This window comes from Coccidioides posadasii, chromosome 1, assembly GCF_018416015.2.
Source record: "Coccidioides posadasii str. Silveira chromosome 1, complete sequence".
In the NCBI taxonomy this organism is placed as follows: Eukaryota; Fungi; Ascomycota; class Eurotiomycetes; order Onygenales; family Onygenaceae; genus Coccidioides; species Coccidioides posadasii.
The window spans coordinates 5165387-5185159 of record NC_089407.1 but is presented as its reverse complement, the minus strand read 5'-3'; the positions used below and the strand labels follow the sequence as shown (position 1 = coordinate 5185159).

Here is a 19773-nt window from a genome sequence, read left to right as displayed (position 1 = left end):
CCCTAACCTTATAGGCAGCCATTCATGCCTGAGTATGGTCTTGAACGGCTTTTATTTCTTACATGCACCATTGATTTGGAAAACGTGGGCCTAGATCACGTTTAAGCTACCGCTTAACCAGGGTTAAGTTGCTTGAGGTATCAGCCATGTCAACGTCCTCTGATATCATCAGTACCTTAATTCTCTGGAATAGCCCTACCAGTTAATAAACAGCCGGCTGTGGGGGACTCATACGGCGTATGGACCGCACTCATTCCAGAGCAAAGGTCAATATGCCCAAAAAAAAGTGGGTTAAGTCTTTCCAATCAAACGTTATCCGCGGGCAGATGGCCCTCTTATAAGTTGTTCGATCACAAATCCATGGCTAGTATTCTTCCCGCTATTTCGTCTTCAAAGAAATGATTTTCACACTCTACAGCCCAAAAACCTACTATCTAGAAAGAAGAGATATAATCTAGCCCTCGAAATGCCGTTTGGGATGCCAAATGGCACCAATGGCGTCCGCCACGACCCAGAAGTCGAGATCCTAAGCATGGCAGTGAACTATCCCAAAGAAAGAGTATATCCAGCGCAGTTCGAGGAGTTCAGAAAGCGCCACTATGCTGATACAGAAGTGTAAGTTTTTTACGCAGGACAAGACGTCCATGAATCTGAGACTGGGCAAAACGGAATAATATGTTCTAACGGCTTTTTGTAGGATGTTGAAAACGATGGCGCTTAATAGACGGACGGGCATCAAATCACGTCCGTCAGTCTTGGATCTCGACGGCCCACTTGTCAACGGGCCAAAAACTCCTTCCATTAATGACTTGGATGCTGTATTCAGGGATGTCGGCATCAGGCTATCAGTACAGGCCTGCCAGAAAGCGATCGAGCAATGGGGAGGAGATATGAAAGACATTACTCATATGTTTTCGATGACCTGCACCCACACGGGGAATCCGGGGTTCGATGCGATTGTTGCCCGAGAATTAGGACTCAAACTAGATACAGAACGGGTTCTTATTCATGGCACAGGATGTTCCGGGGGACTTTCTGTCATTAGAACTGCCTTCAATATCCTACAAGCCGAGACTTTCCGACAACGGCCGGCTCGGGCACTAGTACTAGCGACAGATATACCCACTACCCTAGCGAGGAGCAGCTTGGACGATGTCACTCCGGAGGCTGGTGTTAATATCGGACCAATTTTGTTCAGCGACTGCTCCACAGCATATATCATGAGCAACGGGATCAAACGACGGGATTTCGAGAAACCCATTTATCAAGTGATGAATTGCAAGCATGCCTTACTCCCAGGAACAGAGGATGAGATCACATTCAATATCGACGTAACTGGTATTTACAGCTTATCTCTCCATCCAGAACCACCTGCTAATCGAAACAGGCTACAAATCCGTTGTATCCAAGAAGGTTCCCTTTGTTTGTGGCGCGGCAATCGGTCCGTTATTTCAAGAGTTTCTCAAGCGTACACCAGAAGCTCCCAATCATGTCGAGCCAGATCCTCGTCAATTCGATTGGGCACTGCACCCGGGCGGCATCTCTATAGTCGATGCTGTCCGGCAGAGTTTGCAACTAGATCACGAGCACCTTCGTGCTAGTTATGATATCTACACCAACAATGGAAATAGTTCTAGCACAACGGTGCTAAACGTGATAGATCGCCTGCCACAGATGGGAGACGGCCGGAAGGACGTCATTGCTTGCGCAATGGGTCCAGGAATCAACGTCGAGATGAGTTACCTACGCCGGGTCGAAACGAAGTAACGCGAATTGGATCGATTGGGGTCGTTGTAAAACACTGGGACATGATGGCGCAAAAGTGTTCCCCTTTTGTCATAATAGCAGCTATTTCGTCGTGGTCTTGCTCGTCATTGCGGATTATACTGAGACTGTCTAGCCTGTTAAATCCTTATGATAATTCGTAGTTCGTACATGACATAACGTTGCGTATACTCTCAGTTCAAATGCCATTTTTTCGATATTCGTTGGCTTTCCTCTTCCTTCCTTCTCCCCCCCCCCCCCCCTCTTTTTTTTTATATATATATTTTTACTTTTTATTTTTTATTTTTTATATTTTATATTTTTTAAACTTTTAAATACACAAAACGCAGTTCCTGCCAATCCTGCCGGAAGTTGTTATATGACGAGCAAACAAAAGCATAATTAAGGGGGAGGCGAGGCGAAAAGCGTGGCAATAAAAGGTTCCAGAGGCTTATTAGATGTTAAATCTGACATCCCCGAACATGGGATCCTCATGCCCTCAACCTACTCAATAACTTCTACAAAGACAAAGTTCCATTCTCATTAAGCCCTACCACTATTTGCGATGACTGTTACATCCCCGCTGTCTATAGTGAAGCAATAACTACCAGAATACGTGTTTGGGTGGCCTTCGGAGATAACTATCGGATGATCGAATCCAAATTTGATCCAGTGTCTCATTCGACACTGCTGCTGGTTAACACGAATTCGAGTTCTTTGGGACTCACATATGTACATGGAATGTACCTAGCATGCATACCCGCCGCGCTGGCTCATGGTTTGACATATCATTTTGGCGGTTGGTTCCAGATAATTCCTGAAGCGTTACGTGGAGGACCGGCTCTATGACGCTGGAAATATTCTTTGGATATTGAATGCCGATATCCATCCACGGGATAAGTAACGCATTTCTTGCTTTCTGACGAGAATACACGCGGGCACACCGGGGGTTGGCGGATCGAGGCTGCGCTTCCGTATTGGCTTCTCCGTGCGCTTGCCTCTGAGTTATGACAGGACAATTATCGACAAGGTATGATGGGCAACTTCTGTCCCTCGTTTAGCCCATTCCCGCAGCGCCTGTTCTGAAAATTGCACATGCTGCCCTGGGACTCGTCGGAAATAGGGACAATCGGCAGCTATTCAATCACAAGACACCGCATCGGGAGGGACATGGATGACCTCAATCTCATGGCAATAATGGCCACTTCTCCAGCCAATGCTTCGAAGGAGAGTATCTCTGTCGAAAGGTATATTTTATCGGGGCCCCAGACGACGGGTGTCCAGGCACAGGCCGTCGAGTTTCGCTTAACAGCGCAAGCATGGCTTGCGTTTGTAACATTGGCTGTGTTAACTTTGATGGTTGCACTTGATGGTACTTCGATTTCCGTCGCGTTTCCTGTAAGTCACGCAGCATGGTTACATATCAGATCGGGAATTTGTTAAAGGTATTGATATCTCTGTGCTAGATAATAGCTTCCAAACTGCATGCGACCGCTCTTGAAGCTTTCTGGAGCGGAACCTCCTTTCTTTTGTGCTCGACCGGTATGGAACGACTTCTTACGCGGTTTGTCAGAGTACTGACTCCAGCTTGCGAAGTTTTTCAACCAACTTTTACCTCTTTTTCAAATATTTTTGGGCGCAAACCGATGGTAATCGCTGGCATCCTTTTCTTCCTCGCTGGCGCCCTTATTGCTGGACTTGGCAATAGTTTTACCCTGATGCTCCTCGGGAGAGCAGTACAGGGCGTCGGAGGCGGCGGTATAATCGCTTTGTGCGAGGTCGTGGTTACTGATCTCGTACCCATGAGACTCAGAGGACAATACTTTGGCATCCTAAGCACCATGTGGAGTCTAGGATCTGTCCTAGGTCCGATTGTCGGCGGTGGATTCGCTCAGAATGTTAGTTGGGTATGTCTTCCCGAGTTCAGAATGCAATTTAAAACGAATAAAGTGTTAATATTTCTTAGAGATGGATTTTCTTTATCAACTTTCCATTTATTGGAGTCGGCATAGTTTTTGTGCTGATGTTCTTGAGACTGAATTTTGTTCCATCCTCCTTGGTGTCTAAATTGCGGCGGATTGATTATTTAGGAACCACGCTTTTTACAGCGAGTGCTACATCCTTTTTGGTACCTGTCACCTGGGGTGGCATCATGTACGCTTGGAACTCCTGGCGTACACTTGTTCCGTTAGTCCTTGGAGCACTTGGGCTCATTGGAGCAATGTACTACGAGGCCTACGTTCCCACAAAGCCAGCTATTCCAATATCAATCTTTGCCACCAGAACCGCAGTTGTTACCTACACAGAGACAGTGCTTCACGGTCTAGTTCTATGGTGTGGATTGTACTTTATGCCACTTTATTTTGAGACTGTGAAAGAATACACTCCAATCTTGACTGGTGTGGCACTCTTTCCATTGACCTTTACTGTGGCTCCCGGGGCCCTGGTGACAGGCATTGTATGCAGTGTGACAGGCACCTATCGCTGGGCGATCTGGTTGGGATTTATGGTGTCAGCCATTGGGGTAGGTTTGTTATGTATTTTGTCTGTCCATACCAGCATTGCTGGATGGATTGTGCTGATGTTACCTGCTGGAATTGGATTGGGCATACTCTTCCCCTCATTAGCCTTTGCTATCCAAGCATCGGCCACTGAGAAGAATATGGCCATTGCTGTTGGAATGTTTAGTTTCTTTCGAGCATTTGGCCAAGCAATTGGGGTTGCTATTGGGGGTGCTATTTTCCAGAATCAAATGTTCAGAAATATCCGAAAATATCCAGAATTGGCTGAGCGCGCGGCGGAATTTAGCAAGGATGCTGCTGCTCTCGTTCAGCTCATCCGGGAGATGGACGATGGTCGCATGAAGCTTGATCTAAAACAGGCATACACTGACAGCCTACGTATAGTGTGGGCAGTTTGTTGCGGGATCATAGGCGCTGGTGGACTGTTAAGTTTATTGACTAAGGCTTATGATTTGAACCGCGGTATTGAATCTGAGCAAACGCTTAAAGAACGGAAACCTGCACACATTCGAGACAACGAAGATGCAGTTCCTTAAATTTCTGAAAGAAGCCATACAATTTTTTTTTTTTTCCCTTACTACAAGTTAACCTTAAGCTATACTCTTATGAGATTTTGCGTTAATGAGCATGCATTACTCCGTAGGCTTGACAGTTATTCTCACAGGGTATTTCACACCTATTTATATCTCTAGGCGCTTCTAGAAGCCTTCTCATGCCAAGTCTCTAGTAAGTGCATTTTTTCCTTATTGTACTCCGTACGGAGTAGGAATTCGGGGAATCTAGAGCCCCACTACTTTTTGGTATTAGGAATGCTGGAGCCATGAGAATTCATGAGCTGTAACCTCCACAAAAGCGGACATATCAGGCCAAATGATAATTCCATCCTTCGGAGCACGGCATCTCCAGAAATAATGGAGAGGATGATGTAGCACCGCTTCAGATGTACGTGCCAGAGAGTGGAGCGCAAGTTTTCCGTAGTAGATGGATTAACCAGCGGTCATGATGGAATGGTTAAGGCGGAGGCTGATCTTCGTCATCGACACAACACCTTGGAGTTAAATAAAGCTCATCTATTAGTCTTTGGGCATGTGGTCTCCTAAATAATTTTATTTTGCCAGCCGAATCGAGGAGCCTTTGTCCCCTAATGCACCAGAAACGCCGAAAGACGATGCAGAAATATCAAAGGATATCCAACTATAAATACATCAACCACAGCCACTAGGGATGTATTGACCGTAGACCATGTTTATTCAAATCCGATCAGTTGAGTCGATGACCCGTTCCGAGCTCGGAGTCGGTTCAAACCGTTCCATCGGCGGGGGCAAGCAATTTTGATAGCCGCGCATCGTATCTTGAAACGCAAGCCAATATATGGCGATATAACTAACGGCGCTAATCATTGTTGTTTTAACTGCTCCCACTGTTCCGGGGTATAACATTTTGGTGTCCAGGCATGGATCGCAGCAATCTCTGCTTTCAAAGCCGAGTTCACCAATCGGTGTCGAGCGAGCATAGTTTTCTTATCGAATTGCGGAGAGACGATTACAGCTTGAAAGGCTTGACCACAACCGCCTAATCCAGGATGGGTAACCCTTTTTAGCAAATTCGTCCGGAGACGTTGAACGAAAAGACTGCGACGTTTCCTGGGGAAAGGGAAGAGAATAACCAAGGCCGTACCTGACAAATCCTGGATTTCCACATGCTGCGCACCCAATTTCGCTATCAGGGTCTCCTTTATGGACTCAGCAGTGACGCCGGATGAGTTACCGGCTTGTTGGGCTGCATCCGCCATGGCTGCAGATATGCTATGACTTTGGTAAAAAGTTCGCTGGGTGCGGAGGAGATGGAAAGTCCCGCGGGAAAAGAGGTGGCGGGCGTACATATAGAGCGGGGAACAAATTCCGTTGCCTCTGGTATCAGAACCCAAAAAAAAAAAAGAAAAGAAAAGAAAAAAAGGTCCGGGGGAATCCAGGCCGCTCCGTCTTGGTTATTGACTGTCCCTCGAGATTTTGAGCGCAACTTGCGCCAGAACGCCTAAAAATGGCGGGGAAACGTTCAGCCAAGGTCGACGCTGACTCATCAACATGCTCCCCACAAAAGTCGCGATGAGGTAATTAACCAATCCGAAAGCTCGCAATTGAAGCTTCATTTGAGGTGAAAATCGTCGACGGCATCGTTCCATCTCGCAGACCTGGCTGGCAAAGTAAATAGGTTCTATTGCTCGGCATATTTGTCTCCAGCTGATGATTCGTACGACGCTACGGACCGGCACGATGGCGTCCTATCGCTCCTTCATAACTTCTCCGTTCTCAGATGCAGTTGTCGAGTGCATGCGGAGACTGTACGAATTAACTCGCCATGATCCCTGAATCGATAGCGGCTGATCAAATTTGCACAGATATCCTGAGAGCCTCGCAGATAAAAGTTTTGATAACACAGGGTGTGAGTCCAATCCGACCCTGTTTTCCACGGATTCATAGCTAATTTAAGACGTGAACAGTATTACTTGAAGCGCCCTGGAATAGGAAGAGACAGCTGAAGAACTCTGCATTATTAACAATCGACCTAACGCAGGCGGTTGCCGCCGAGGCTATCGAGCGTGGGGATTCGATCATCATTGCATATCGTACAGTCCAACCCTAGTCCAGACCGATCAATTGCGCAAAAGCTGATGGATGCTCGACAATGTAGACCCTATAATATTTCGTGGATTTAAATCTCTAACTTCCAATAACACCCAACAGCAAACCCTGCTTCGACTTGCGGCGGAAGGCATAAGTGTTTACTCTCCGCATACCGCCGTCGATGCTGTCCCTGGTGGTATGGCAGATTGGCTCTGCGACATCGTAACTCGTCCCGTGCATGAGAACCCACAAGTCCCTATCAAGAGCAAACAGGCAACAGACGACAGCACAGGGCCATCGTCGATATCAGGTATATCCCAGCCTCCACCACTCCCTCCTCGGACGGCTTCGCGAGGTGCCTTGCCGCATATAGTTGTTCCTGGGTCTCACACTTCTTTGTCGAATGTAGCCTCTGATGCCGTAATTCCCCATTCTCGTTCAACCATCCTCCAAAATCCCTTGCCGCCGCCCGGGTTTGAAGGTGCCGGCGCGGGCCGTCTTGTATCCTTCTCCACTCCTCAGCCCTTAACATCAATCATTAAACGCATCATCACCACACTCGGTCTTCCACGTGGCCTACCTCATTTTCCTCTTGCTATACCCCAAGACTCAAACGTCGCCGACATGGAAATCAGTACTGTGGCCACCTGTCCGGGCTCTGGCTCATCGATACTGATGAAGGACGGCAAACCCGTCGCAGACCTGCTGTTAACTGGAGAAATGAGCCACCATGACGCATTGGCTGCGATCGAGAATGGATCAGTGGTGATATCTCTCTTTCATTCTAATTCTGAACGGGGCTATTTGCATGATGTTATGCGAGGCAAGCTCGAAGAAGCGCTGAGGTTGGAATGGGGTCAAATGATTGAAGATTTGGCTGACCTGCCTGAGACGGCGAGCAGTGGAATGGCCAATACGCTGAACGATCCGAGTGTGGAGGTAAAAGTGAGTGAGTGCGATAAGGATCCGTATTCGATCGTGGCGTGGCCGGAAAACCTTTAGGATTGAGGGGTTGGTGAAAGTTAAGGGTTGTATATTCATGCCAGATCTGACTTTCACAAGCACATGTATATTGGTGATTTCCAGGACTCATAGTCAAGGGTATAAGAGCCGAGAAGCCAAGGATCCTGTGATTTCCGTCAAGATTATGAAGATTCGCATTGTACTATGCATAGAAAAGCCAGACATTCCACAACGTGGAGCGCTGTTGGACCAGATATCCAATATTGGATCGACTATACTACTCAACTCAACAGCACCCTGATTTCCCCCGTCGTCCTTGGGAATAGAACGCGCAAACTCCAGGCGCCAACCTGGCCGCCAGTCTCACCTAGAGCAGCAATTTCATCCATTTCCTTCCCTGCCGCTGAGCTGCTAACCGTTCCCGCAACGCTCATTTTCTCTCTCGCCTCATCCGCGCCCACAATCATGCTTTCCACCAACTCAAAATCACAGCAAAATGCTTCAACGGCTTCCTCAGTAGCATTTTTCACCAAGCCGGGACTGTGGATACGCTTCAAGTTATCCGTCGCATCGACGAGCGCCGAAGGAAGGAAATCGTCCAGCTGTTGACTGATTGTAGACAGGGATTCGGGTTGAAATTCTGGCAGAGATGCAATATCAGCGAGGTTGCGCGATAGTCCGTTACCCGTGGATGATTCAGAGGTGCTCTTTGGCATGAATGGCTCAAGGGCTGCGATAAGGGGCTGCAGGCCGGTTTCCCTAAGGAGGAAATCGTGTTGAATGTCGAGAAGGTTGGTTTTGAGAGAAGTTAAGGTTGATGATAATCGAGGTAGATGCGTGGCGCACGCAAATGGAAAGGGAGATATTGCATCGCGAATGACAAGAATGGAGTTGGTTTGGTATATTGTTCTCGAAGTGAAATTGGAAAGTGCAGTGGATGATTTTTCCGCGAGATCCAGGAAGGGATCCAGAGTAGCTCGAATGATTGGGCTGAATTTGTTCTCGTTCTGCGATGTATCATCGGTAATTTCGTGTCGAAATGAAGAGTCGTACGCCTTCATAAGCGGAACAAGGTTGTCGATGGCATCAGTAAGGAATTCTGGAGCACTCAAGTCATCCGGAGGAATCAAGCCGGACGGATCACCAGTGATCGTGGCAATTTGATCATGGATCACTGCCTCCAGGCGTTTAAAGACAAAATCTTGCAGGGAGGTAATGGCTTCCACTAAAGCTGAGTCGTGACCAACAAGTTTGGAGAATGTGGATTCGTAGAAAGCCAAAAGGTTCATAATCTTATAGAGAGTAACCAACTCGTCATGTCCTTGCACGGCCAACTCCACCCGTTGCTTTAATGAGCGAGCCACGCCGCTCATATCACGAGTCACAAGTTCTTTTAGCGCCTTCTCTCCATCAAAGACAGATTGCTCATCGTTGATACGGGACCATGGCTCACTGCTTATGCCAGCTTCAATACCCTTTACTAGCTCACCCCCATCGGATATAAAAAGTGCCTCTAAAGCTTCCCTCTCTGAGACTGTCGCAGAATGGACCCAGGCAAGCATGTCCCCGACATAGCGAAGGGGATCATGAGCAGAGAACTCTATGGGTTTAGCATTCGCATCAAGTCTATCGCCTGAAACTGCTGCGGTCAAGGCATAGTGGAAAGAATCCGATAGAATATATTCCCGGGCTTCGGCGAAGAAATTCAAACAGCTATGAAATAAGGTAGGCCGTTCTGCCAATACCCGAAGGCCTTTTCTTATCGAGCTGCCCATTTGGGGGTCTTCGAGATTTGAAGACTTGAATTCTTTTTGTATCCATTTGTAAAGCTTCATAAACGCCGAGTTAAGATTTTTTGAGCTTTGTTCCATGATCTCTAGTCCCAGTCGTTGATTCTCACCACCAAGTAACACTTCACAGTCTTTGTGTATCCATTTTTGGCGGGAAAGAATTTGGAAAAAGCGGTCATCAACCGGTTCAGCGGTGGAGGTTAAAATAGAAATATCGTCGCTTGAAAGTATGAAGTGTTTATTGAAGGCGTCAAGCAAGTGCTGCTTCGTTTCAACCTCTTGCTTCTGTGACAGGAGAGCGGCGGCCTCTTCAAGGACTGGTTCGGTTTCCTGACGTGCAGATGTAATATGTTGACGCATATCCTCGCATATTGTATTAAGATGGGATATTGCTGCTCCAATTCGGGATAGTTGCTGGATTCGACTGTCGTTAGCACTAAACGAAGCTCCAGGGTACAATAAGCCTTACCTCGGCGACCTTCCCGAAATCCTGTATAATACTGCCATTGGAGTCTATGACTTCTTTTTGAATATCCAGTCTCAACGTCCTCCGCGTTTCCGCCGTGTTTTGCAAGCCCCTCTTGTCTAGGGTTTCCAGCGAATCCCGAATATCTGGGTCTGTGTATGAGGTGGATAGGACCGCATTGAGGCGGTTGAACAATGCAGTTGGCTTGGGGGTTGAACCCGTATTAGCCATATGAGGGGAAGATGGCATGCCATCTAGAGAAGGGCTGCCGGCAGCCATCGCTTATCAGAATCGATTGTTGCGCTTTCAAGCCCAGATCACAAGAGTGTTTACCTTGGAACATCTGCACAGACGACAGAGCAACTTGCACACGAAATGTCATCCAATCAGCGAGTACCCGTCTAGTTCTGGAGGGATCTTCGGGTATGGAATAAAATTGTTCCTTGAACACCTCAACTTCGACTGGTGAACTGGCTTAAGGGATGGTTGGCAAAAGGGTTTACATATCCTCAAAGGGCTTGTGTCCAGATTATTTAACTGGGTCATGGAGGACTTCGAGACTATTTCATCGCCGTCCAAAGCCCGCCAAGCAGCTTCTCAGGCGAAAGATTGGGCATACGTTATGAACTGGCTGAACCATAAGTATGCAAATTCTCCAAACCGTGTTCCGAATTTCGAGCGCAATGAAGATACCCTCAAAGTCCTCCTGAACCTGGCTGCAGCCAATGACACCGCAGATGAAGAAGAGGCGCTCATACATCGTGTCAGAGAGGAAACAATCGGCCTCCTAAAGGCTGAAGAGATTGAATCTCCAAATTTGAAACTTGATCTTCTCGAGGATATCCAAGCTGCCCTTAGTGACGAAAGCTCGAACCTCCTCCAAGACCTCGCCGAAACAGTGGTTCTGTTAGGTGTGCCCACCGCGGATGTTGGGAATCGTGATCGAAGTCTTTTGAATATGACAAGGGCGGAGTTCGACGCCACTGAGCAGCTACGAAAACTGGAAGAATTGCAGAAGTACCTGGAAAAAGAACTGGCTACGCTTCATATGCGACTTGAAGAGCTTAAGGACGAGCACAACTATGAAACCCCTCCAGACCTCCCCGCCAAGACTAGCGAATGGTTGAGGGGCAAGAGAACGGTAGAGGCAAAGGCTAAAGAGTATCAAAGAAGAATTATGGCGGGCAGAAGTGCCTCGGACAGAGAGGGTACGAAAATTGAGGATCTAATGGCTGAAGAGGAAAGAGTGGTCAAGATAAGCGAAAACGTGAAGCGACTCGAAAAGAAAGTCGAAACCTTCCACGGGTTACCATCTAATATTCTGGATGCAAAATTGGAATATCAGGAACTTGAGAGTGAACTTCGTTCTCTCATTCAACAGCGTGACAATTTGTTTGAAGGGTTAGTCGACAGGGGCAAAAGCCAATAGGAACTTTCATTCCTACTTGTCACCCTACATTCTACATTGAAAAGGACGTCATACCACTTTAACCGGATTGATTCACGTTGAGTTATGGTATCATATAGTACATCACACGTTCCTTGAAGGAGTCCAAAGCGCCGAGAACATTATACCAACAAAGCCAAAGATCGTTGCCGGAGCAAGTCGTCTACTTGTCCATCCCTAAAGCGGTCTTCACCTTATCGCCACTATTAATCGGTTCAGCAATTGGTCAATAATAATATGCTAGCGGGTGATCTCACATTGTGGAAGTAGCACCACCCTGCTGGTTGTCGCTGGAGCGCTGGCCCTTGTCGAAGGCCTCCTGGGCACTTCCTTTATTTTCGTCTGGCTGGAGACCACTGCAAACATGTTAGCCTCCAGTGCAAACAAGAATAACACTTTGCTAGGCTCCAATTTACCGAGCAATGCGGTCCTTAGTGTCTGTGGCAGCCTCCTTAATCTTCTCTTGAGTGGATTTGGTCGAGTCAGGAGTTATTTCCTCCTTAGCTTCTATGAAAGCCATACAACATTAGCGACACTGCTCACATAAATAAGCCCAACCGCCGAAGGCAGACGGAGATCATACTGGTTGAGAAATCCTTGCGGCCTGGATCAGACATGATTGCGGTTTGGTTGATCAATTCGAACGGGGCTTTCGTAAAACAACTGAAAAAGCTAAGGTTCTCGATTTCTCCTTCTTGATTAATGGCAGCATAAAGCCATTAGAACTCGAGCATTGTGCATGACTTTATACCCTTTGCGAACGAGGGATTACGCACATATCCCACGCCCACATGGGAGGCAAAGGGGTTCTCGGGGCCATATCCAACTAGAATCTTGGATATGACGTGGGATAATAGGGCACCTTGGTTTCCCTTAACACAAAAAAAAACTGGTTCAAGGGCATCAGATACCCTGTCACGCGGTCGAGACGAGTTGACCCCAGGATTTTGAGCTTTGGTTTGATGTGGTGATAATTATGATGTCATCCCCCCATCAGCGGAAACTCGGAAGGTTCCCAAACCGTTGGCACTGGCTTGGTGACCCACAGCAACTCGATATCTTCAGTATCTCAAGATATCCAGCAACGTCACGAGGGGATGCCCCTCTCAGGAGTGTATACCTCAAGAGAGGCACTTCTATTGTGTGTCGGGAACTCAAAAAGAGATCGCGACAACAAGAATTTGCTTATGGATTGTTCCAAATTATCACTTTAATGTGATTTCAGGAAGCGACCCAGGAGAGACTATGACCAGAGCCTGCCCTTCAGGCTGCTTAGCAACACGTCTTTTGTTCAGACGAATCTTCTTTGGATCTTCCTGGATGACTCCAGCATGTGGATATTGATCAATTGAGCGGTCATAGAAATGGTCCCTGCCTGAGTCAAGAGAAAAATGAATGAAAACCTACACCAGGGAACCTAATCAGGAACGACAATCTACTGGCATAGTGCTAGGTTTCAAACTGGGCTTATATCAAAACGAGGAGCGCCGGCCCAGTTTTGACTCGGTTGTTACTAGGGCTGAAGGAGAAGTGCTTGCTAACGATCCGACGCCACAATCCATCGGGGACGGCTGGCCGATTATACCAACTGAGACCATATGAAGTTTGCGGGAATAAATTTAAAAAAAAAAAAAAAGAGAGGGAGAGGAAAATAAAGAGCCTTTGGGCCGAGGTATGTTTGAAAGGTTGAAGCAAAAGCTGTGCATGTTTTCAAATCTATGGGAAGCACTATAATTTGTTGTAATATAGAAAGCGAGCTCTGGATGTTGGGTTTTGGCCTCTTTCAGATACCTGAGGCGATGGAATTATACAGATGAGTTTGGCTCTTGCAGACAGTAACACATAGCATACGGCCGACTCAGAGGCGCAGCTTGTTGTGATGGGCATAGAAATCAATGCGATTTACGCTGCGAATGCGAGTATTATCGGGCGCTGATGGAGACTTGTTGTTGAGATATCGGCGGAGATGCTGCAGATACCTTGAGCTTGCTTGTCGTTTTCCTTATGGTTCCTTATGACTATTTCACCGATTTTGTTTGGCATATAACAAACCAGGCCTGCTGGAGTAGTACGTTCGGCGTACTCCAGGTGGCTATGACGTAGGCAGCCTCCTGTCCCCACGTGATGGCCGCCTGTGGGCCCGTGCGCTAACGAAGGTCGACTCCTTGCATCCAGCGAAACGCCCAAACATCCGTTACTACAGCCTAACCGATGACTGAAGACACCCCTCACAACAAGCAAGAGTCACGTACAATGCCGTCATTTCTAGATCTCATTTAGCTGCCCAGAAGGCTTATCTGTTTTTCCAAGTCTTGGTTTTATTTGACTTCAAGCGCTATCTTTTGCGTATACGGACAACCGGTTCATGTCGACTTCTGGGGCTTCCGCGACCTGGGATTTCACTCCTGCGATCAACTTACTTTACTCTTTCAAACCTGAGCCTCAACCGAAACCTATCGAAATCCTTCGAAGCATTCAGTCCGAGTTTACCGAAGCTCGCAACCATGGTGCCGCATCCCCATCCGGACGGGGGCGTGAGGATAATAGTAGTGGAAAGCTAGGCGATTTCAGTGCGCTTTGGACGTTTCTCTCGCAGCCCAGCCCTACCGCGCCGGACAATATTGAACGAGACGCGACTCTTGGGGTAGGAGCCTCTGATTGCAAGGAGAAACAAAGGACCAACCTTGAGGAAGCCTCGGCGGCTACTGTTGAATGCCAGCCAGAGCTGTGCGGCATGCAACCAAAGAAGATTTTACCTAACAAAAGGAACCCACCATCTGTTTCAAGTGCTCCTCCAGGCGATACTGAAGCAACGATCCCTGAATGCCGGCCGATTCAAATCTTGAAAAATCCAAATCGCATTCGGCGAGCGTGTCTACCAACGCCCCCTCGCCAAGAATCCCTGTGTTTAGCGGAGCGTCCACAGCGCCACCCACCCCGCGACATCATCCCATTGGTGCGTCCACCGAAATCCCCGAACAGGTCACTTGCGAAACATAAATACCAGGTGGAATCTAAACTGGGTGGCTCCAGTGCTGAAAAGAGATCCGATCTCATCAGTCATCTTTACAAACATCATAGAGACCAGCGATTATACTTGGCCAACCCCAAACTCTGTGACTCGGCGTTTATATCATTGAATATCAGCTCAAATGGAATCCACATATTTGTTGACATATCTAATGTAAGTCCATCCTAGCTTCTGACACTCCCGACTTGCGGAGATTCATCTTAGTTTTTGCACAGGTGATGGTTGGATTCCATGATTGCATCAAAATTGCCAGGGATATTCCAACTACCGTCCGAGTTCCACGCCTCCCATTATCCTTTCATAACTTGTCGCTAGTTCTCACGCGAGGTCGACCAGTCAGCAAGCGGGTGATTGTGGGCTCTGACCGCTTTCCAGCGATAGATGAGGCTGAGAAACTTGGTTACGAGACTAACATCCTAGTACGGGTCCAAAAGCTGAAAGAAGCAACCCCCCAGAAGAATCAGGTTTCCAAAGGAAGAGGTATCGTCGGTGCTAAATGCTGCGGTAACAAGCAGCAGGACCAATCTAGTGGGTCCGAAAGCAGCTCTAACAAACCTGTCCCAGAGAAATGGGTGGAGCAGGCTGTGGATGAAATCTTACATCTTAAGATTCTCGAAAGCATCGTTGATACCGATGAACCTTCGACTATCGTCCTTGTAACAGGGGACGCAGCCGAAGCCGAGTACTCTCAGGGATTTATGAAAATGGTCGAGCGCGCCTTAATGAAGGGATGGACCGTCGAACTGGTTAGCTTCAGCTGCACCATAAGCCGCGCTTACACCGGAAAGGCGTTTCGATCCAAATGGGGTTCCAAGTTCTCGATAATCGAGTTGGACAGATACGCGGAACATCTGTTGGACATGTGACCCCGTTAGCAAGCGATGCCTTGCGCGTTAGCACATGGTCTGGGTGAAACCAGACTGTGAAGCTATTAAGTTCCTCGTATCTAAGCTACCCTTTGTCGACTGACATTGAAACAAATGGGACCGTTCAGTTGACAGAGAGTAAAGCACTTAAACTGCTAGGACCTAAAGATGTTTATTTTACGACTTCTGCTGAACGAGTCTTCTCATATTTTGAACCCACCCATCACATATTTGAAAGTAGACTTGGCTTTTGGCCAGTAGCGCTAGTATTCCGAAGCCAAGTAGAACCTCCCGCCGAGGAATTATGTTATTGGAAATTACAATAAAGAAATATATATGTATCTCCCTGTGATTGAGACTATTCGAACATCCCGCCGTGCGAGTGGTCATGAAAACATATTTCCTAATAAAGTTAGTCTGGCTCATTTAAGCTTTAAGCCACCATCAGTTGTCTGACATCAGCGAAACGTTGGCGAATTGGTTGTTTTTGCATATCAGTCCTGTCGTCGGCTGCTCACCAGCTACATCAGTCCCAGACCGAGGCTCGAGCTGGTTGTTCTCACTATAGAAGAATTTTACATACCAGAAAAGACTACGGGCTTCATTGGCTCTGGGAAAAGCTCTCCACGAGATCTTAAAACGGGCTCGACGTGGACAATCCAGCTGCGTGCTATTACCCCTCTTCGTGAGAAAGGTCGAGCTTTTACTTGGGCGCAGCGTGTTTTCAGGGCGCCTCCTACTAATCCTTTATTATGTAGCAAGAGTACAAGAGCCGCTCCTAAGTTGCCCGTCAAAATGGAATTAGACAAGGAGCCTACGCAAGGATATAACTCAACTCTGTTGTACGGGGGTGCGATGTCGGTAGAACTACCCAAAGGATGGAAAAATATGAGGTAATAATAGGCCATTTGATTTATTTATATGACCAAGTTTTCTAGCGGTTACCGCTACCCAGTACCATTGCCAGTGCCTTAAGCTAACCCGTGCTCTTAGCAACGTGAGGCCGATTCCCGACAACCAAGAAGTCTTTGCTTCTGGCACGGGCTACGATATGAGCGTAATTGTCGAACTCCTCGAACGCGTAGAGTCAGATTCCGAAGCTATGCATGCAGCAGTGTTCAAGATACCGCCTGGAGCGTCTACGGAAGACGTGGATGCGCTGGCACTTCTCGCCCACATTCACGACATCTGCGACGCCAACAGGGATCAATTTGAAGTTGTAGACGGGCCAAAGTCATCGCATCCTACTGGCCGCACTCAGGAGGGCCCTACGTATGTCTGCGAAGTGAATATTCTGTCGCATTCGACCCGAATTAATCACTCCAATGCGTTGCGAGAGCCTGATCAAGTTACAAAATGCTACACGTTTATGGTTCGATTGGTGCAGCAAGGCACGGATATGCTCGTTCATGTCAATCTTCCGATCACCCCGCTCAAATATAACTCAGACCCAAGCGCTGTTCCTGACGCAGAACGTCAAGCGAAGGATATACTCGAGCACCTTATGAATACTCTGAACTTTATCGATTTCTCGATGTTTGGCTAAGTAGATGGTCATGAAACATGGTTTGGCATGGACGATCGCCTCAGGCCATGCACAGTGACGCTGAATGGCCGCATTCCATACTTCCAAACACTTTTGCTAGTCGCTTGCTAGGACAACGAAGCTGTAGAGAGACCCATGACAACAGAGGAACTCCCATTCTCAACACGTTGCATCAGCGTTAGGCATTACATACCTCCGACTTACCGGGCATGAGAAAGTATTCGATGTAAATGGAAGAGCTCGGAGATATAGAAAAATTCATTATTATATTAGAACAATCGTTACGGGGTTGATATGGTCATATTTTTATGATCAACTATTTAGGCGAATGCTCCCCATCGAAGTCAACATGGCGTCTGCTCCTCCAGCCAACTCCTTTAAGCCTTTACGATTCCTCTCATCTCCTTGCTTCGCAGCCGTTTTCCTTGGCTTTGGTTGTATTTGCACCAATTTCCCTTTACATTTCCCACATCTCGACTTCTCTGGGTCGATACTCCTTGAATGTCTTCCATACTCGTGAGCACACTCCACGCAGCACCAAATATACTTGTAATTGATCGCATATGTGTGCTTGGTGGTGATCTCAACCCGTCCTGCATAAGAAGGATTCTCATTAAGGGCTTTTTTGCATCTCTGCGCCCACGCTTTGAAACTCGCTCCATGGGGATTATCACGAACGTTCGAGATCATGTAGTTGGCTAAATGGCAGTATTCGTGAGCAAGGGTATTGAAGAGTCTATCGTCTGAATCGACAACTTTATCTGCAAGCTCGATAGACGCGTGATGCCGGTAAGCAGCCTGGGATGGGAGATATTCAGGAGAACTAGCTGTCCTAGAATCGCTCGAATTATGACTAGTAGCAAAACAACTCGACGCTGTTTGCGTAGGTTGTTTCTGTTTAATGTGCTCGCGTTTCCAACTTGCTCTTCCGGCTGTTGTGTTGAGTTTATTGCTCCATATTATTCGCACCCCGCCTGCTGCAGCTGCCAATTTCTGGATCTCACCTCCCGTCACGCTGTCATCCAATTCCTTAAAGAACTTCTCTGCGAGAGAAACTTTTCTCTTATCAAATTCGCGTTTCTCGGCCTTCTTGATTGCTGCGATTGATTTTGTAGGACTTCCTTTGGCCTTCTTCGGAGAACGCGGTGGCGCTTTCTCTGGGGATGAGAGCGGGGAGTTCTCATCGCCGTTATCGTCGCTCTGGTTGTCGGAGAAGATTGTAAAAGTTTGTGGCCACTTCCGTGGAGACTGCAGTTTCTTAGGCGAAAATTTGTCGTTCCAACCATTGATGATATCCTGGCTCCAGAAAGCATCTATACTTGGTCGATAAGGGGATGGAGGAATTCGTTTTGGGGTCTTTTTTGGTGATTGGAGCCGCGGCTTTGATGGACTGGTTGGAGGAGTGACGACTTCCACTACCTTTTTTATTGGCTGATTGTTCGGTAACCTGGAGGATGTTTGGTTAATCAGTGGAAATGCGAAAGCTGGCTAGTGTGACTTACTGTGCGCCATCGCTCTCGTCGTCATCGCTCATTTTGCTGCTATCTTGATCCTTTCGCTCCGGCAATACTGGATGAGCTTTACGAAAGGACAGTTTTGGTTGAAGGTCTGGTTTGGAAAGCTTTGTTTTGTTTAAGATTTCAGCTAGATCATCAATATCAGATGCATCAGGTGCATCTTGTGTGTTGGTTTCAACATTTGTGTTCTGTGTGGTATTTTCCTTATTCTGTGGTCTTCTCCCTCTGAATAATCTTCTTGCTGGTGTTCTTGGTTTGACAATTATTTCATCTTCACTTTCTTCAATTTCGTCGGTGCTTTCGTGGTAGCTGATGTTCTCATCATCACCAACAATAAAATCATCCAGAGAGTCAAATTCACCATCATCATCATCATCATCGTCATCATCATCATCATCATCATCATCATCATCATCATCATCATCATTGTCATCATCATTGTCATCATCCTCACCTTCGTCCAGTCTTCCTTTCTCGTCCTTTTCCGATATATATTGCTCAGTTATGCTCGGCTTCTTTATACGTTTTCCAACGGAGAAGCAACTTTCTGTGATCACCTTTCCGGGTCGAGCAGTAGAGGCGCTAGATTTGGTTTCGTTGAACAGACCTTTCTCGTCGTTCTCTTTTTCGTAATCTCCGCTTCCAGGATTGGTGTTTTCATTATCTGACGAGTAATCATTGTAGCGACTTTCCTCCCTTCCTGATACCCGCCGAACTTGGTATAAGATGTTTTTCTTATTGAAGCCCAATGGCCGTAGTCGCCTCTTCCTGTGCGACCCCAACACGGTCGATTCAATTACTCTTGGCCCTGGTCGTTCAATTGAGGCTTCTGAATCGTCGACATCTTCGCTTTCTTCTTCCTCGCTGCCATACTCCAATATCCCGGTCTCGCTATCCTCCGTGCCGCTTTCCTCCGCGTCGAGGTCGAGATATCCGGAGTCGCCCCGTCGATGCTCCTCGTCATCTTTATAATAATCCTTTTTGTCAGGTTCATCTTCGTAAATAGTTACTTTCTCTTTGTTGTCCCTTCTCCGGATAACTGGATTCGTATATTTGTGGTGAACAGGATCTGCAAACGCTTTTTCATTTTCACGAACAACTTTTGAATCCTGGAAGGAGCCAGTAGCCTCTGGGGCATTTGATGGAGCCTGTCGTAATCGTGCCATAATTTCTTGTTCTTCTGAAGCTCAATGCAATATTCCTGTTGTGGACGATGCGTAACTATCACCTCTGAAAG

The 19773-nt window shown here is 47.2% G+C and overlaps 10 protein-coding genes across 10 annotated transcripts; 6 read left to right on the top strand and 4 right to left on the bottom strand.

Annotated features, from left to right (window-relative positions):
* Positions 1 to 466: 466 nt before the first annotated feature.
* Positions 467 to 1767, top strand: D8B26_001481 (uncharacterized protein; the record flags this gene model as incomplete). Its single annotated transcript, XM_003065478.2, has 3 exons — positions 467 to 615; positions 698 to 1338; positions 1388 to 1767. 3 exons carry the CDS (start codon positions 467 to 469, stop codon positions 1765 to 1767), a joined length of 1170 nt encoding a protein of 389 aa, XP_003065524.1.
* A 1516-nt stretch (positions 1768 to 3283) lies between these two features.
* D8B26_001480 (uncharacterized protein) lies at positions 3284 to 4822 on the top strand (the record flags this gene model as incomplete). Its single annotated transcript, XM_066123549.1, has 3 exons — positions 3284 to 3306; positions 3361 to 3671; positions 3731 to 4822. Exons 2-3 carry the CDS (start codon positions 3411 to 3413, stop codon positions 4820 to 4822), a joined length of 1353 nt encoding a protein of 450 aa, XP_065979623.1. The 5' UTR covers positions 3284 to 3306; positions 3361 to 3410.
* A 521-nt stretch (positions 4823 to 5343) lies between these two features.
* On the bottom strand, positions 5344 to 6325 carry D8B26_001479 (uncharacterized protein). The gene is made up of 2 exons (XM_003065476.2): positions 5964 to 6325; positions 5344 to 5858 (listed from the first exon to the last, which is right to left on the bottom strand). Exons 1-2 carry the CDS (start codon positions 6166 to 6168, stop codon positions 5683 to 5685), a joined length of 381 nt encoding a protein of 126 aa, XP_003065522.2. The 5' UTR covers positions 6169 to 6325; the 3' UTR covers positions 5344 to 5682.
* Positions 6326 to 6439: 114 nt separating this feature from the next.
* D8B26_001478 (uncharacterized protein) lies at positions 6440 to 8383 on the top strand. The gene is made up of 5 exons (XM_066123548.1): positions 6440 to 6627; positions 6685 to 6728; positions 6787 to 6912; positions 6978 to 7220; positions 7320 to 8383. Exons 1-5 carry the CDS (start codon positions 6530 to 6532, stop codon positions 7910 to 7912), a joined length of 1104 nt encoding a protein of 367 aa, XP_065979622.1. The 5' UTR covers positions 6440 to 6529; the 3' UTR covers positions 7913 to 8383.
* On the bottom strand, positions 8045 to 10408 carry COG6 (Golgi transport complex subunit 6; the record flags this gene model as incomplete). Its single annotated transcript, XM_003065474.2, has 2 exons — positions 8045 to 10077; positions 10133 to 10408. 2 exons carry the CDS (start codon positions 10406 to 10408, stop codon positions 8155 to 8157), a joined length of 2199 nt encoding a protein of 732 aa, XP_003065520.2. The 3' UTR covers positions 8045 to 8154.
* A 265-nt stretch (positions 10409 to 10673) lies between these two features.
* D8B26_001476 (uncharacterized protein) lies at positions 10674 to 11558 on the top strand (the record flags this gene model as incomplete). Its single annotated transcript, XM_003065473.2, has 1 exon — positions 10674 to 11558. One exon carries the CDS (start codon positions 10674 to 10676, stop codon positions 11556 to 11558), a length of 885 nt encoding a protein of 294 aa, XP_003065519.2.
* A 181-nt stretch (positions 11559 to 11739) lies between these two features.
* Positions 11740 to 12193, bottom strand: D8B26_001475 (uncharacterized protein; the record flags this gene model as incomplete). The annotated part of the gene is made up of 4 exons (XM_003065472.1): positions 11740 to 11779; positions 11834 to 11932; positions 11993 to 12083; positions 12160 to 12193. The coding sequence occupies 4 exons, from the start codon at positions 12191 to 12193 to the stop codon at positions 11740 to 11742; spliced, it is 264 nt and encodes an 87-aa protein (XP_003065518.1).
* A 1610-nt stretch (positions 12194 to 13803) lies between these two features.
* D8B26_001474 (uncharacterized protein) lies at positions 13804 to 15657 on the top strand. Its single transcript, XM_003065471.2, has 2 exons — positions 13804 to 14760; positions 14823 to 15657. Exons 1-2 carry the CDS (start codon positions 13942 to 13944, stop codon positions 15471 to 15473), a joined length of 1470 nt encoding a protein of 489 aa, XP_003065517.2. The 5' UTR covers positions 13804 to 13941; the 3' UTR covers positions 15474 to 15657.
* A 309-nt stretch (positions 15658 to 15966) lies between these two features.
* Positions 15967 to 18096, top strand: D8B26_001473 (uncharacterized protein). Its single transcript, XM_003065470.2, has 2 exons — positions 15967 to 16366; positions 16467 to 18096. The coding sequence occupies exons 1-2, from the start codon at positions 16269 to 16271 to the stop codon at positions 17017 to 17019; spliced, it is 651 nt and encodes a 216-aa protein (XP_003065516.2). The 5' UTR covers positions 15967 to 16268; the 3' UTR covers positions 17020 to 18096.
* Positions 17304 to 19702, bottom strand: D8B26_001472 (uncharacterized protein; the record flags this gene model as incomplete). The annotated part of the gene is made up of 2 exons (XM_003065469.2): positions 17304 to 18466; positions 18522 to 19702. The coding sequence occupies 2 exons, from the start codon at positions 19700 to 19702 to the stop codon at positions 17332 to 17334; spliced, it is 2316 nt and encodes a 771-aa protein (XP_003065515.2). The 3' UTR covers positions 17304 to 17331.
* Positions 19703 to 19773: the final 71 nt, after the last annotated feature.